The sequence below is a fragment of the Plectropomus leopardus genome, chromosome 4, assembly GCF_026936395.1.
Source record: "Plectropomus leopardus strain MGB_pleo_1.0 chromosome 4, ASM2693639v1, whole genome shotgun sequence".
NCBI lineage: Eukaryota > Metazoa > Chordata > Actinopteri > Perciformes > Serranidae > Plectropomus > Plectropomus leopardus.
This window is the reverse complement of record NC_142179.1, coordinates 5,576,102-5,592,718: the sequence shown is the minus strand read 5'-3', so window position 1 is coordinate 5,592,718 and position 16,617 is coordinate 5,576,102. Positions and strand designations below refer to the sequence as shown.

The 16,617-nt window shown below is 39.1% G+C and overlaps 1 protein-coding gene across 3 annotated transcripts in view; it reads left to right on the top strand.

The window, feature by feature from the left end:
• Positions 1-16,264, top strand: part of adamts3 (ADAM metallopeptidase with thrombospondin type 1 motif, 3) — a 180,808-nt gene extending 164,544 nt beyond the window's left edge. For all 3 annotated transcript variants that reach the window (XM_042488052.2, XM_088076380.1, XM_088076379.1), the window contains 3 exons: positions 1,940-2,147; positions 4,746-4,863; positions 8,994-16,264. In XM_042488052.2, the coding sequence (XP_042343986.2) occupies positions 1,940-2,147; positions 4,746-4,863; positions 8,994-9,478 (811 nt within the window). In that variant the 3' untranslated portion in view covers positions 9,479-16,264. The remainder of the gene's footprint in view (positions 1-1,939; positions 2,148-4,745; positions 4,864-8,993) is intronic.
• The last annotated feature ends 353 nt before the right edge of the window (positions 16,265-16,617 follow it).

Below are 16,617 nucleotides of genomic sequence, written 5' to 3'. Positions count from 1 at the left end.
CAAGGTAGTGCAACCACAAAAGCATGTTGCTTTTGGCTGTATGTTTAAAAAAATGTGATAGTGGCATAACAAGTTGAAGACTTGCCCAAACTCGATGCTCAGCATTTGTTAGCTATGAATCTTTTCTCACCATATTTCGACAAAGTATCTCAGACAGGCACACTGGGGTTAAAGCCATATAGTCTGCACTAAGTTAAGCAGGAAAAGTATAGCCGTGGGAGATAGAAATGTCATTAGTTTTGTAGATATTTGGTCATAAATCAAAGTATCTGATAATTTCATGCTTTGGCTGGATGTTTAAGGAAAAGTTTTTACAGTTCATCCTGAGGGCGACATGATTGTCTGAGGAACATTTATGGCAATCCATCTGATAGACATTTCACTCAGAGCTACAGAAGTCAGCCTCGTGGTGGAGGTAGAGGAAACAGTCAGGGACTCATTTAAGTCAGTAGGATTTATCGACTGATTAATGTCTAGACTACAATTGTGTCTTTATGCCAAGTTTTGCCCCAGTTGAAGCCACAACTCATCTCCATCTGTCCTTGAGGTTTTCTTTATCGATGTGATTCAACAGTCATTATTGTCACAGTAGTCTGTGCACCTCTCAGAAGAAATTTTCATACAAATAGATATGATCTGCTGCTGCTGAGACATCAGAGAAAAACAGTGAAATACAATGTGAATCAATATGAGAGCGGCACACTGGCATCTGTCCCCGCAGTCAGGTGTACCAGACAAAGGCTGAACAACAACAATTATCAAACTGTCACCCGCAGTATCACAGTATATTTGATGTGAGAGAAAGTACTGCAGACTGCAGGCTGGTGGATGATATCAAGAGTGTTTATTGAAGACATTTAAATGCTTTCATGCAGCACTGAGTGGAAATATCTTCCCTGCTGCAGGGACTTTGGGAGAGATCAGATAGGGTAGAAATTAAGAGTGTTTTATGAAATTGTTTTTGGAAGCCACACATTGATATTTTTATGTCAATATTGCATTTGCATTTGTTTGTTTATTGAATTATAAAATTGAGGACTCAACACAAAGAGAGGCTATATTCATTCTTTTTGATTGAAGATGTTATTCACACAAATTGACTAACTGAGCTCTCCTAAAAACAGCTGATTGCAAACTATGTTTGGGGGCTCATTCATTCTAAATGACGCTTTAATTAGATCTGAACTGTTTGTTCTGTTTGTTTGCAGTTAAGAGCATTCAACAAATAAACACATAAGGACGCTTGCGAATATATCTTTCAGTTACTTACTAATGACTCTGTTTTTTTTATGCCTCCATGCCTGCGATAGCTGAGGCCAGAGGCATTATGCTTTTGGGTTGTTTGTCCCCACATCTGTCCGCCCGTTCTCATGAATGCGATATCTGAAGAACACCTTGAGGACATTTCTTAAATTTGGCTCAAATATTCAAGTGGATTCAGGGATGAGAAAATGATCTGAAAATTAGATGGGGAAAACAAAAAAGAAAAGAATGAACAAAACAAACAAAAAAAACTGAAAAAAGAAGAATTCAATTAAATTTTCTTTTGTTTTTTTGTAGCACTTTCTTGAGGTCATTAATTTACTGTTTTTTTGTTTGTTTTATTTTATTTAAGTTTTGTTTTGTTTTTTGCTTATTTTAAGGTAAATTTCTTGTAATTAAAAAAAATAATTTCCAGCTAATTTTTGTTTAGTCTCTCCTCATCCTTTTTTCCTTGATTTAAAAAAAAAAGCCAAATTGCTCAGGTTTTAAGCAGTTAAACATTGATCTATCTGTATTATTAAATGATGTAATATATAACGATATTTCAGTCAGTCAGAATACTTTTACTTTAGTAGATTTTGAATGTAAGATTTGCTATTCTTCTTAAATGTGTACCTTTTTGTGATGACGTAATCAGCTAACCCGCTCAATTATTTCCTCACTTTGGTTCATCCAGATGGATCTCAGATGAATGGGAGCATTGCACCAAAACCTGCGGCAGTCTGGGCTTCCAGATCCGGACCGTTCGCTGCGTGCAGTTTCTCCATGAGGGCACCAACCGCTCTGTCCACAGCAAGTACTGCAGCGGAGAGAAACCGGAGAGCCGCAGGCCCTGCAACAGAGTCTCGTGTCCTGCCCAGTGGAGGACCGGAGCCTGGTCAGAGGTTCAGTATCCACGTGATCTATTTGAAAGAGAGCTTTTCCTTTGACTCTAACATGAAAGGGCTCCACTTTGTGCAGCTGATAGCATTTCTATAGGTTAAAGTCTTATTTTCTGAAGTCTGGAAGTGGATCATTTAGCCACAGATCCATCGCGTTGATTTTATTTGAATGCCGTCTTGTGTCCAATTAACTAATGTCAGCTCGCTCGTCGCCAGCTCGACGTAGCAGCAGCTTTAATGTGCATGACATGACCTTGATTTCTTCGTTTCAAAAAGATAAAAATAAAATATGAGACATCTAATATTTAATTTAGAGCAGTGTCACATCTCATCTGACAACATGCCAGTTTAATTTCTTCCATTTCACCAAATGAGACCTTTGAAACCATGAAAAGAGCCAATAAAGCAGACGTCCTGCTGAGCGGCAGGGAGCAGAGAGCTAATAGGACACAATGCTTCATGCTGATTTGTCTGAGTTGGATCCAAACTTTCTGATTACATGTTTCATCTCCATATTGAAATGTAGCTCATTATATGCGTGTTTTTATGCATATTTGAGCACTCAGTGGTCTGACGGTAAATATTCCAATGTTCGCCTTGTTTACTGCGATCAGCCTTTAGCAAACAAGATGGCACTCAGCGATGGCTGTGGCTGATTTTTTTTCTGTTGTGTCGCATCAGTTTAGGGCAGGGTTAAAAGCAGGGTTCAATACTAACAGCTTCACCCTGAAATTAGTGAGCAGGTTCAAGAAGAAAACAATGACTGTTTGGCACAAGGGCTCTTCGATCTCACTGGGCGGGTTTACATTAACCCTCAAAATGCACAAATTGAAACTGCGAATATAAAATACACCTTATGGAAGCACATCAATTTAGAAAAATATACCATTTATCGCATAAAGTTTTTACACTCGCATGGAGGGGTATTTCAGGCGATTCATAAGCCATATTTCACAAAACTGTGATGGAAACACATTTTTAGTTTTCAGTATTTCTACTGGAGAAGAAATATATTTGTTATATTTTATGCGCTTAGGGCTGATGTGTTCCGCGCACCCCTTCTCCTTTTCCTTATTTCAGTAGTCTTACGTCTTGTGCACGACGTGTTGAGCAGAGTGGGCTGTGCCCCTCAGTGCGTCTTGAGCGCAGGGTGATCATGGCGATGTGGCGCGCACATGATGATCTCAGGTTTTTGCTGCATGTAACGCACATCTCCACCGCCGGCAGAAGAAAACACTTCCAACCACGTCAAGGGCATTTTGAAAAATTTCTCTTGGTTTTTAAAATTTTATGATGATTTTATGATTTTACACTATGCTGCCCACATACCTGTTTGTTTGTTTATTTATTTATTTATTTATTTATTAGTCATTTGCCGACTCAGGGTTTTATTATTAGAATTTTTATTGTTTAATGATCACTGAGATCTGACTGCTTCATTTGGTTCTTCTCATGTATTTGCATGGCTGGAATGAGAACAGAGAATCATTGATCCTCTGATCAGCAGTAGGTGGGTTTCCATTGACCCTCAAATTGGGCAAACTGAAATTGTGAATATAAAGTATGCCTAATGGAAAAAACTCCCACATTACACTTAACAAAACAGTTTTTACGTTCGCCTGAGGTGGTATTTCAAGCAACTGGAAAAGGCAATATTTCGCAAAATTGCAATGGAATCATTTTTTCGCTTTTCTAGGTCACATGATGCTATGACTATGCGCTTGTCGTTAGGAACTGGCTCCCTCATGATGTAGTAGGCACCACAGGAGCTGTTATTGCATCGTATAACTCTTTAAAAGTTGAGTGGATCATTCGGAAGCTTTTAATCCACAATTCCTCTGTGAAATCATGGACTATCCGCTCATAGAAATCCCTCATACGTGGCCGTTCCGACATATAAGGGGCTTTCCTTTCCATTATCGCTCATATAGCACGCTGTGACACCTTTGATTGGAAATAATGACGGCTAGTGAGGTGGCTTCAATAGAACTAAACCTGCTAATGTTTTGAACATCCATCGCCATGCTTCTGTGAGTCGCATAACAACACTCAGTGGACGGTCATCTCGCAATTATGTTTTATTGATAAAACACACCCCACCCCCATTATTTAAAAAGTTTTCTTCCACAGAAAAAAATATTTGGTTTGATATTGGCTATCTAGTTTGTTCTGAATCTGAAAAACTAGTGAAATAGTAAGTTAAAGAAATCAAGTTTAGATGCCACCTCTTCGACAAACTTTTTAGCCAAGTTCATAAAATCCATCCAGTCACTTTAAAGCTGCTGTGTGAAAAACATCTGCTGCAAAGTTAAAACCAGCAAAGTAAGCTTCCTGTTATCCAGGACTCAAAAGTTTTTTTGCTAAGTTAGACACAGATTTCCCTGTGAGAAATCTGCTCTAAGCACAGATAAAGAAAAGGCTTTATGGTGATATTTTTGCCAGGTCAACTGAACAGAGAGACCTTGCGTTTTTAGGTGGAGATTGAACTTTAAGTCTGCTTGTTATCCTGACATTTCCTGCTGCTTGTGTGACCTGCCTCCACTTCAAAATCTGTGTTCTCTTACTGCATGAGAGTGAGTCTCTGCGTGCTCTCCTCCACAGTGCTCTGTGACCTGTGGAGAGGGGATGGAGAGGCGTCTGGTCACTTGCCGAATCGGAGATCAATGTAGTGGAGAAAAACCTGAAAATGTGAGGCCGTGCAGACCAGGACCCTGTCACGGTAAGCATGTCAGTTATTAAGAGCTGAAGAAAAATGAGTGCCTTTTCTCGCTGAATACTACCAACGTAGATGCATTTCTTTTCAACTTAATGGATCAACATTTCAGCACATTTTGCATTCCTGAGAATAATATCCAATAATTATGAAGAATGCCATTTGTCTCAAACAGTCCCAAATAAATCACAAAATACATAATTTGTCATTTCCAAAAGCTATTTTTGCAGGTTTCACCTCCTTCACTGCAAATCATGAATTGTCCCGACCCTTCAGGCAGCCGTTGGTTTCCAGTCATTCAAATCTATCAGCAGACACACGAAAATTCATTTATCAGAGTTAACATCAGGTCTGCATTAACCCTTTGAAACCTGAGCACATTGGTTTGATAATAAGCAAAAAAAGAAAGGTAAAAAGAAAGAAATTCCTTTTTTAAGAAAAAGTATTTTCAGGTCTTTCTTGTCACCTTTTACTTACTCGCAATTTGTGACACATTTCTTGTCAAACTGCTCACTACCTTTTGCCCCCATGCTTATCAAACGAGTTTGCTCAGGTTTCAAAGGGTCAAACGGCTGAAAGCAGCACAAGAAAACAGATGTGGATCCAGGTTTTAAAGGATTAACTGATTTCAGAGTTAAGTTATTGTTGAGGGGGTGAGTGCAGTTCATGCTCGGTTTTCTGAAAAAAGTCTGCCCTTCGCCTCAAAACACTACTACATCTGAGGCTGCGTCGAATTACAGGTACTCTTATCTAACAGGTTTCAAGAGTGTGCCAATTATTTTCATGACCCGCAGAGATGAATGGAAAGCAACTGCTGCTGCGAGGTTGGAAAAATACATTTAAAACATAAAAAACACCACGGCAGGGTTTGTAGAGTAATCATCAGTGTAGTACATTTGTAGTGAATGGACCGAAACATAAAAAGTTTCTCTAGTAGAGGTAATTGATTTAAGGTCGATAGCATAGGGCGTCTGACAAATCATCAGCAGAAATTGGCTCCAATTACGGCCGATGGCTTTTCAGCCTCCACTGGTCACACAGAACATACATAACTGACAACAGCTGGAGAGGGGAGGGCTGTGATAAATGATCAGGGGTTACAAATCCAAAGGAAGCAGCTACCATCTGCTGTTTGACTGTGTCCGATCGTACTGTTCTTCATTTGAACGTGTATTTACACGAATCTTTAGCTGGACGGCAATAGTGGGTCTGGTGCTATAGCAGTAAAGAACTTAGAATATAAAGTACAACCAATCAGTTCAAAAACTTCAAGTACAAAGGTGACATGAGGCACTGGCAGAAGGTAAAATAAAGAAAAATAAAATATATAATTAAATGAATAAATGGGTGACAGACTTCTTTGAACAGCAATGACTGATGCCACTCAGATAAATAAGACTGAGTGAATATTAGCTACAGAAATGTCTTATTCGTCACAAATTTAAGAGACTCAAAATAAAAATCTATCTCAGCTAAAAATAACTTGAATAAAGGGTTAGAGCATTTGGATCAGTGAATGTGATATTTCTCCCAAAACATAAAGACGTTAACAACAGTACATCATTTCTTGCCTTTACATTCAGAGTAACTAAGACATTTTCTCCCTTGTATACTGATCAGATGTGTAGTTTTACAGGCTATGTAATTCTCAACACAGTATGAATAACCATAGAAAGGTGAGTTAAACTGCAGTGCATTTGTGAGCAACAAACATGATGCTGCTCAGATGCGGATCATCTTGAGATTCGTAGTCTCACAGTCCATTTGTTCTGCCTGACAGCGAAAAAAAATACAGTGAAAATGGTCTTTTGATAATCATATCGAGTGTAATTACCTTTCACTACAATTTCAATGTGTACAACTGTCACAGACATGAGGAAAAATATGCACAGTATATTTCTCTTTAACTCCACCTTTTCTGTTTCGCTTTGTCATTTATCAAATCCACTATTTAATCTCAGTGTGCCAGGTGCAGATACACCTGGCTTTTAAAGGTAATTGGTGATGATACTCTGATTGGATTCATGATACATGCCAAAAACACCTGAAATTAGTTAAGGGACTAAATACAACCCCCTTACCCCTTGCGCCTTATTTTGCACCCTGATTATGTGTGAAAAGTGGGCTGGAAATGCTGTTAATGCGCCTGTGCCATACCCTTTAGAGCATCCTCTATAGATGCTCTGCATTATTCTAGTCATTTTTAAATGCTGAACTATTTCTATATTAGAGTGGAAATATGGGGATAAACTAGGATAAAGGTGCAAATATCACACTCTCTTTTCCAGAGAGTACACAAAAGGACATACTGTATTTCCAATATTGATCTGCACTATATGTGGCTCTGCAGGATATTACTTCTCAGAGCTTTAACACCAACATAGCACTCTGCTATACGTCCAATATGCGGCGAGTATTGACCAACCCACATCAATACATACAAAACAAGCAAATGTATTATAGATATTAATGTTTTCATTAAGCTTATTGATGAGATGAATTCACATAAAAACCGTTATTCGTATTTGGTTGTACATTCATACCATTTCAAATATAAAAGCAGATAGAGAGAAGCAGCTGAGACGAGGATTGAGTTGATAAAAGGCTCAAAGTCTGGACGATGTCCCAATAGTTTATACTGCAGATAGTCATTTACTTGTTAATTTTTACTAAGTTTATATCGTGCACTTTTTGTCATAGTCAACTGTTGCTGTGTCTGAAAGTGCCCTGTTATGTTAAATTCATTAGACCACTTAATTCATTAGCCAATTTAGGGATCAGGATCTTGCCAAAGGATACTTTGATATGCAGACTTGAAGAGCCGGGGTTCAGACCCTCCTAGCCTTATGTTGTCCATCCATATGTATGTCTCTCTGTCCGGCACATGCTTGTGAACATGATCTCAAGAACGCCATGAGGGCATTTCTTCAAATTTGACACACACGCTCACTTGGACTCAATGATGAACTGATTTGATTTTGGTGATCAAAGGTCAAAGGTTAAAGTCACTGTGACCTTGTCAGTCTCATCCTTGTGAACGCAGTATTTCAAGAACACCTTGAGGGAATTTCTTCGCATTTTTGACAATATTCCAGTAGACTCGAGGATTAGCTACAGTGCAACCCCCAACTAGTCTGTTAGAACTGAAGAAGCCACTTGGATGAGAGGTGAAAGATCTTCAAGAAACTCAAGTCCAGTTGCCCAAGATGTACCACCTAGAGTTACTATGACCTGGATGACCAAGAATTTTCACCAACAGCAGCCTGGATGACAGAAATGTCTTTTCACTGCACAATCAAATAGAGAAGCGCTGGGTGATATGACGAAAGGTATTATCACGATATAAAATGTTCATATTGGTTGATATCGATACTTATCTACTTACGAAATCATCATTTCTTTTAAATTTAAAGACTAGTTTTTGATAAATTGGGGATTCGACTGTTATTTATTGTCCGAACATTATGTTTGCCAAACAGCAGAACATAATCTTCCTCTGGTTAATGGCAGGTGGTAACTGGCGTTCAAGATGCATTACTGTCCCCCTCCGAGCATGTATGGGCGGTTTAACTATATGGAGGATTTATCAAAGGTACTTTATCACTATTATATTGAGATCATTATGGTTGTCGTTTTATCGCCCATTAGGAGACACAGTTAACAGGTTAGAAATCGTTTCTCTTTATCGAAGTGGTCAGAAAAGTCTGTGAGGATTCAGGAAATAACCTCAAATCCAAGACTAAACAACCTTTTTTAAACATCGGCAGGTGTTTGTCTTTTCAATAAATTAATGTATGTTTACGAACGTTGCTCAAATGTCATGTCAGTGCAAGTACACGAGCGGCACAAACTCAAAACCTGCTCACCATCAGGACGTACAGTACTCTGCAGCTGTGACACAACTTTTGTGTGAGCAGACGTGAGTAGAATGAGCACTGTTCAGCTGAATGCCGGATGTGACTGAAAAGCACTACAGCTTTTTTGTGACTGTCAGTCTCCAATGAAAAGCAATGTGTCAGTTCTCTTTAATGCTCCCACTTCTGCTCAGCCCTTTTAATCTCTTTCCAAGGCCTTCACAGCTTTTCGGTGCTGCGTGATTCGCACTGAGCTCACTCCGCATGCTTTTTGCCTTTCAGATGAGCCGTGTAATGGAGACAAATCCATCTTCTGCCAAATGGAAGTGCTTGCGCGATACTGCTCCATACCAGGCTACAACAAACTGTGCTGCGACTCCTGCAGCAAGCGCAGCGGGGCTTTGTCTTTGTTTTCGGAGGCGGCTGAGACGGAGGAGCATGTCCGCTTCGGATCAGCCTCGCAGCTGCTTGAGACACTGACGGCCTCTGTGGCGGCCAACGGCACCCGCAGCGGCAAACAAGTCTCAGGCAAAGCGTCCACCACATTGGGCAATGCTGCGAAACAAGTCACCACCCCGGCCCCGCTGAAGAAAACCCCGTCAAAGATCACTACAGCACCACGGCGGGTCCCACGACACATGGGTATCACTGGCAGGAAGCTGCCCGCCATGGCGCCATCTCCCCTGGTGGATCCCACTGAGGGTCAAAGGTCGAGCGGCTTTACAGATAGTCGGTGGCCCACAGCGTATTCTGAAGTGGAGAGATGAAAATGACGCCCTTCCCCGTTAGGACTCTTAATGTATACCAGATAATCCAGCTTCATCCTGAGTCTTCTCACGCCAACAAACACCACAGAGAGAGAAACGGAGAGAAAGAAAAGTGCTGGTTCACTTTGTTGAGAATTTTCCCTTCCCTTTTGCCCCCTCATATTGACTTTTGATATGACATCTTCCAGGGAGCCCCCAAGAGGATCTTATTACCTAAACAGCCGTGCTGCTCTGTTTCATGCATTTCATTGAGAGGAGAAAAATATTCAATCATTTTAAGGTAAAAGGGGCACATGGTCCGAAGGGAATTTTCATCCGCGTCAAATGAAAAGCTTAATGAAACACAGCGTCTGCAGTTCATAGTGAATAATTTTAGGGATACAAAACAGCCAAAGGACAGATAAATATTCAAAGGATCCATCTATTTTACTACACCGACTCCTAACCTTAAACAGTAGATACTAAAAAGAAATGGTTTCTTAATTCCAACCAAACCTTTTAGACCCGATGGGTCTTCAAGCTTTCTCTGATGTCACCTACAGTTCAGGTGCGGGAAGGTGCCCGATTGGTCTTTTTCTCTGGTCTTGTCATATAATGAATCAGGCCCCTTGTGTTTGTGGAGCATTGCACCTGGTCCTCCGGCAAAAACTCAGCAGACTGCGAGAGAAAATTTCAACTGTTGCAGTCATTAGAGCTGATTGAATTTGTGGAAATGTATTCAGACTGCACCAGTTGAAGAGAAATGGACACAGGAATTGGTGTTGAAAGGCATTTTGCACTTGTGGCCGTGTTAAAAGAAAAACCTCAACACAGCTTGAGCTTAAATAGCTACATTTGTTGTTCTGTAGGTGAATCCCAGATGCTTTGCATTTGATTAACATTGTATATTGGCTTGTTGCAACTAGGGATGTCAGTTTGATCAGCTTGGTTTTTAATTTTGCATTTGATCGGACAACACCTGTTAACCAAAAACACATGAAATACAAGAGGCCCTTCTTTTAGTCTCGTGTTCAACTGCCTCAGTGAGCTTTAGTGCTGCATTTCAAAGTGCTATTTATTTAGTGGTGGTGAAACTTAAATTTTTTGTGTTGTTAATGTCATGGCTATTATTTTATTTTATGTTGGCTTTGCTGACAGACAGCTGGCCAACTGTGTTAACATGCAGAAACATGCACACTGTTCAACCTCCGGTCTTCACTGGTTCCTGGCAGTGTTGCCAATTTAGTGACTTTTCTGTCCCTCTTGGTGACTTCAATTCTAAAAAGTGACTAGCAATAAATTTAGCAACTTTTTCAGATCATCAGTAAAAAAAAAAAAAGAGAGCATTATTCTGTAATATATTAACATGCAAAGTAATCGTAGTCCACGGCTGTTTTGGGGTGTCCTTCTCCCTCCTACTGTGCCGAGCAGTAGGTCAGGGTTCCTGCAGAGCCTTAAAAAGTTAAAGGCATTAAATTTTTCTTAATCTAAAAATAAGTCCTTAATTGGTCTTAAACATGCTCAGAAATTTGGGAGAAGGATTTAAAAATCTTTTCTTTTGGAATTGCATCATAATATCTTGTAATATAATTGGTAATATCTTTTTAAAAAAAATATTTTTCCAAATTTAACATCAGGCAGATCAGGATCGAGGAACCAACAACACTCATATAGATTTACCACATCCAATTTAACAAAAAATTAACTTTTTTTCGAGGCAAACCAAAAGAATACTTTAATAACATTTACGTTCATTGTTGTCCACGTGTTGGTGTTGTCCACCAGTTTTAATTTTTTTCAGCCTTTGAAGTTGATCATCTTACATTTCAACTTGATCAAAAATATGGTGTTTTAAAATAAGTAAACGTTTCTGCTAAATTGTTCCTGTTAAGTTTTTAATGTCGGTTGAAGCTAGGGCTAGCTAATTTGATTGGAAAAGAGTCGGCAGCACTAGTTCCTGGGCCTTTTTGCACTTCCCAAAATGTCAACATTAACTAGCCACTGATGCTAACATTAGCTAGCTGCTTATTCCAAGATTACAACTGGTAATAATGTCTTGGACGCAGACAACGTTGCTACGAAAACATTGAGCCCATCCTCATGTCCACCCATATTCCCACGGTGGGCAGCTTTAATTTGGAGCCATAAAAACCTTTTAGCATTGTTAATTATGTTAGTAACACTGACGCTGCCAACAGTGCTAACAGAGCTAACATTGACAACATAGTCAACAATGCTAAAGGGGTTTTATGACTCAAAATTGAGCCTCTTATTCACTGAGGCGAGCTGTGGGCACAATGTTTCCACAGCAAAGGTGGGAAGGTGATGCTAGCAGTAATAGCTGAATGAGCAGCACGTTAGCTAGCTAGCTGATACCAGACCCTGGTATCATCTGAAGACTTGTAAAATTAGCCAATCGACTGACGTGTGTAACCGGTCAAAATTCTCCGTGGTTAAATGTTGACATCCCTAGTTGCAACTAATGAGATGCCTCCTTTTCAAATCTCTAGACTGTCACCTTTTAGCTGGATGGAAGTTTTAGTTTTCTAATTTTAAGTGGAAGATGATGGACAAAAAAGACCTAAAACGGATGATCTGAAAATCCCCTTTTTACTTGAACATTACAAACTGCCATTTTCTTGCCAAAAAATGTAAACATGAAACTTGACTTATATAGGAATGAACTGTCCCAGGGCTCGAGGAGTCTGCATATACTCCTCAAGCAAAATCAAACACAGGACTTTATACAGCCACATATGGAAAGTGGCCAAACCAGTGAAAACCATTGGGGAAAATGGTTTTAGTTGTATAGATTTTTTTATAAATATATCCAGCAATGTCTGTTAAGTGGCGCTCTACAGTTTCTATGGAAATGGGTATTTATAAAGGTTCCTGTAAATACTGTACATGAAAATATCAGTATTATTTTAAGAAGCTGAGGATACTTCACAAAACATTTGAATCCATTATAATAACATATTCACAATGTTTACAGTTTCAGCAGCGGTATTAAATGGACATAAACGGTGCACTATATTACTCTGAATGCTGGTGCAAAGTTCTCTGAGGAATGGAGCATTTTGAAAAATATTCTTGTCTTTCTTGACGAGAGTTAGATGAGATTTTACCATTTTCATATCTGTACATTTAATATAAAGCTTTAGCCAGGAGACAGTTAGCTTAGCTTAGCATAAAGACTGGAAGCAGGGGGAACATTTCAAGCCCCCAGCAAGTGGGCCAAGCTCTGATGCAAATTTTACATAGTGACCAAAAGTCGAATTACACTGTCAGGGTCGGTCATGTGATGCCCACGAACCCTTGAAAGACTTTTTCCCATTGATTTACATCGGGAAAGAGATGTCTGTAAATCAGTAAATCATTTTTTTGTGAGTGCCAAAACCCCTGTGAAACGACGCATTTCACTATTTAGATTTAAACCATCCACTCACAAAAGCTGAAAGCTGCAAGATCGAAATTTTTTGACCGCCATTCAAGCAAGCGAAGCGCTTAACTTATCCGCTTGGAGACACTCGGCCGTGCTTGGCCACCGTAAGTCTCTAGTGTACATGCCTTGTGGGCCAGCAGATCTGAAAGAAAAGCTTTTTTTATTTCACGCACCAATGAGCAGCTCTCATAGGAACGAAGGAGGCCCCGCCTCCATGGCTGTATCCAGACTTTCTTTAATACATCCATGAAACAGTTAGCCTGGCTCTGTCCAAAGTGCAAAAGATCGCCTACCAACACCTCCAAAGCTCACTAATTAATATGTTATATCTCATTTGGTTGATTCAAACAAAACCAAAGTGCAAAAACGATAGAGAGAGCTCTACTAGCCTGGCACAGTTAGCTTTGGACAGAGCCAGGATTGCTGTTTATTACCTCTATTATTAGTCATTACACTAAATCAAGCTAAGCTAACGTCTTCTGGCAGTCAGTTAATGATCAATGAGCAGACATGGGATTTGTATCAATCTTGTCCTCTAACTTTTGGTAAGAAAGTGATTAAAGACATTTACCAAAATGTCAAACAATTCCTTTAAGAAGCAACTTAAACACATTACTTCATCTCAGCCTTTAACTTTTATCCAAATCAGAAGTTTTTATGGTGCTAGCCATCGACCCTCTCGACTCTTTGTATTGTTCTCTTTGTCAAAGGTTTTGCTCAGAGAGGTTTAAGCTATTTGGTCAAAAAGAGGATCTAAGTAAGGAACATGTTAAGCTCAGTACCAGGGGTGTAGTGCTGATAGAGCAAGCCAGAAAAACACTCTGCCACGTTGTCTTTCTGTAAGTGAGGAAATCGAATGCATAGTGCTTCATTTTATATATAATATTCCCTGATTCATCTTGAACGGATTAAAATAGGAAGTGATACTTGTGACAGAAACATTCTTGAAATTTCTTCTTTGATGTGACCACGAAAAGATGCAAACGCCATTCTTTAACATGCTGTTTAGTTTTCTGAGGTGGCATATCCTGTCGATTTTTTACTCACTTAAAGCTGCATTAAGCCTTTTTTGACCACTAGGGGGCAGAAAGACTCCCAAACAAACTCGCAGTTGCATATTTATTCATCCAGCAGAAAGAGAGCAGCATGTGAATCACATTTCGGCACGTTTCTGTCCACCTGATGAATGAAAGTCAAGCACTCACTCTGTTTTGGTCTCTACCAACTCCTGAGGAAAACATCTGCCTCTTTCTTCACCAGATATGTGTTTATTACAGCTTTCTGGTTTTTGGTGCTAACATACACTCATCTTTTTGATTTTATCTGGGGGAGTTGCAGAGAGCCAAACCAGCGTGCTGTGAGCTGTGACATGCTTTATGGGCCAGATGCATGAAAAACGGGTACGCACAAAAAACATGCGTGTGCCTTTTTCTACACATTAACTGGTATTTATAAAAGGAGAAGTGCAGTGAGAATGTACACAGCTCACGCACTCTTCAGAACAGGTGTATGCATGGTTTTAGCTGAAAATGATATAAGTCTGGTTGACCTGTTACGTCACATGTCAAACAAGTTAGCAACAGGTTGCATGTCGAACAGTAAAATATGGATAACTTCACTGTACATTTCGTACGTACTCTACACTTTACTTTTTGTACTTTATTACTTTTTTGTTTTTCCCTGCTTTCTTCTACAACGTTAAGCTTTAAAATTTCCAATCAAAGCCTGAAGCGTGTGCAGAACACCTCGGCCCGCATAATCTAGCTGTATTAGTCTGACTTTGAGAAATTCTTTTTATTTTATAATTTAGTCGAAATAATATGTTTACAGGTATTTTTAAAGCCCCATTTTAGTGAGACTAACAAAATGATGTGACGTTTTCTAACATCAAACGTACAAACATACTGACTGATCAGGTCTAATAAACCGTGAAGGGCCATATTATCAATATACAACAGATGTTTAAGGGCGTCTTTACATTCATTTATGGTAATCTGTGGATCTGGAAATGAGGCTTGTGCCTGTGCGCCCGGCACCACAATAATCTACATTATTAACAGAATCAGGCATATGCATGGATCATTATAACAAAGAAAATGCGTATGCATAGCTCTGCCTTTGTGCGTACACGCAGATTTAGTCCTGAATCTACACAGAGCTTTTTTCATCAGGCCCCAGGTGTTTTTCTCAGGTGGTTCAGCAGAAAGCAACCCCTTTTCACATCACACAGAATCATTTGATCCAATTTTATTATCAAAAATCTCGCTTAATGGAGCTTTAAGATCATCTCACTCATTCACATTCAGTCTGAGCAAGACTTCATTGTACATGTTGTGTTTGCAGGAACAAAGCCTCATTGTGTGCACAAGAAACTAAAAGAGTTTAACTGTATGTGGAACATGTTTTTTCCAAAGTATTACCTAAATGGCTTTTTATGGTGGAAGAAGGTTCAGGAGAGAGAAAGCTATTTATTTAAAAAAGAAAAAAAAAAAAAAGGATTTCCTCACAACCACCATGCATCTGACTGCAATAGCAAAGACACAGTTTTGTGTTTTCAGCAAAGAAATAACTATTCACACTCACTCCTGTGTGCCAATGTATAGTTCATGTATATAGCATTGAGTACATAAATATTTATTGAAAGTTAAAGGGTTCTGCTTTGTTTTTACAGTATGTACGGTGCCAGCTGGTCAATAAGCCGTAGCAGATAAACCAATTTTTCTTCCACATTTTCAAATTTTCAATAGATTTTTACTTAAAAACAATCAAAACAAAAAAAAATTAGACTAGGAATTACATTGTTTTTTGCAAACAATTAGATGTAAATATACATGCTCAATTTTGAGATGTTTTACTTGTCAGAAAGCTGTTTTTTCACAGCTGTTGTGTAGAAGTTGTTAACAGAGCTGTTGCATCACAGCGACATGTACTGACCAGACAAATGCTTTATTTTAACCAATAAAACATAAATAGTGTAGTACCAGTAAACCAGTAAAGGTGTTTTTTATGCTGTTTGTAGTTGTCAGTATTGTCTAACCATTTTACATTTCCTCTCATTCTTTTCACATCCTTTACTTGCTGCTAATGTTATACAGAGCTTGTAATGATAAATAGGGTAGTTGTAGATGTTACATTGACAATCCCTGAGCCTCAGACAGATATTACTGCATAGGATTCTCCATGTACTGTATCAATACCCCTGTGCTATCCATGCATTGAAGTATTAGGATTGTCTTGACTATCAGTCACTCTCTGCTCTATTCGCTTTTCTATGTATTTGTGTAGATTGAAGTGTACACTACTGATGCTGTTTGTTGTAATGGGGAGCACATAGCAATAAAAGATATGATTAACTACTCAGATTTCTTGCTTTCAGGCTTTTTCTGCCTTCATTTCTGCAATGTTCAGTTTGGCAGCATTAAAGAAACAATCTGGTGAATCACAGTTACGTGTAATAAGTCAAGTTTGAGGTTTTTTTTAGCATTTTCATGCCTCAGCTGTGGCCGGCGGCATTGTGTTTTTGGGTTGTGAACATCTCAAGAAGATGAGAATTTTTTCAAATTTGGCACAAACGTCCACTTAGACTTAGCAATGAAGTGATAAGGTTTCGGCGGTCAGAGGTCTGGGTCACTGTGACCTTGCATTAATCACATTCTTGTGACCACTATATCTCAAGAAAACACTTGGGGAAGTTCTTTAAATTTGGCACAAACAA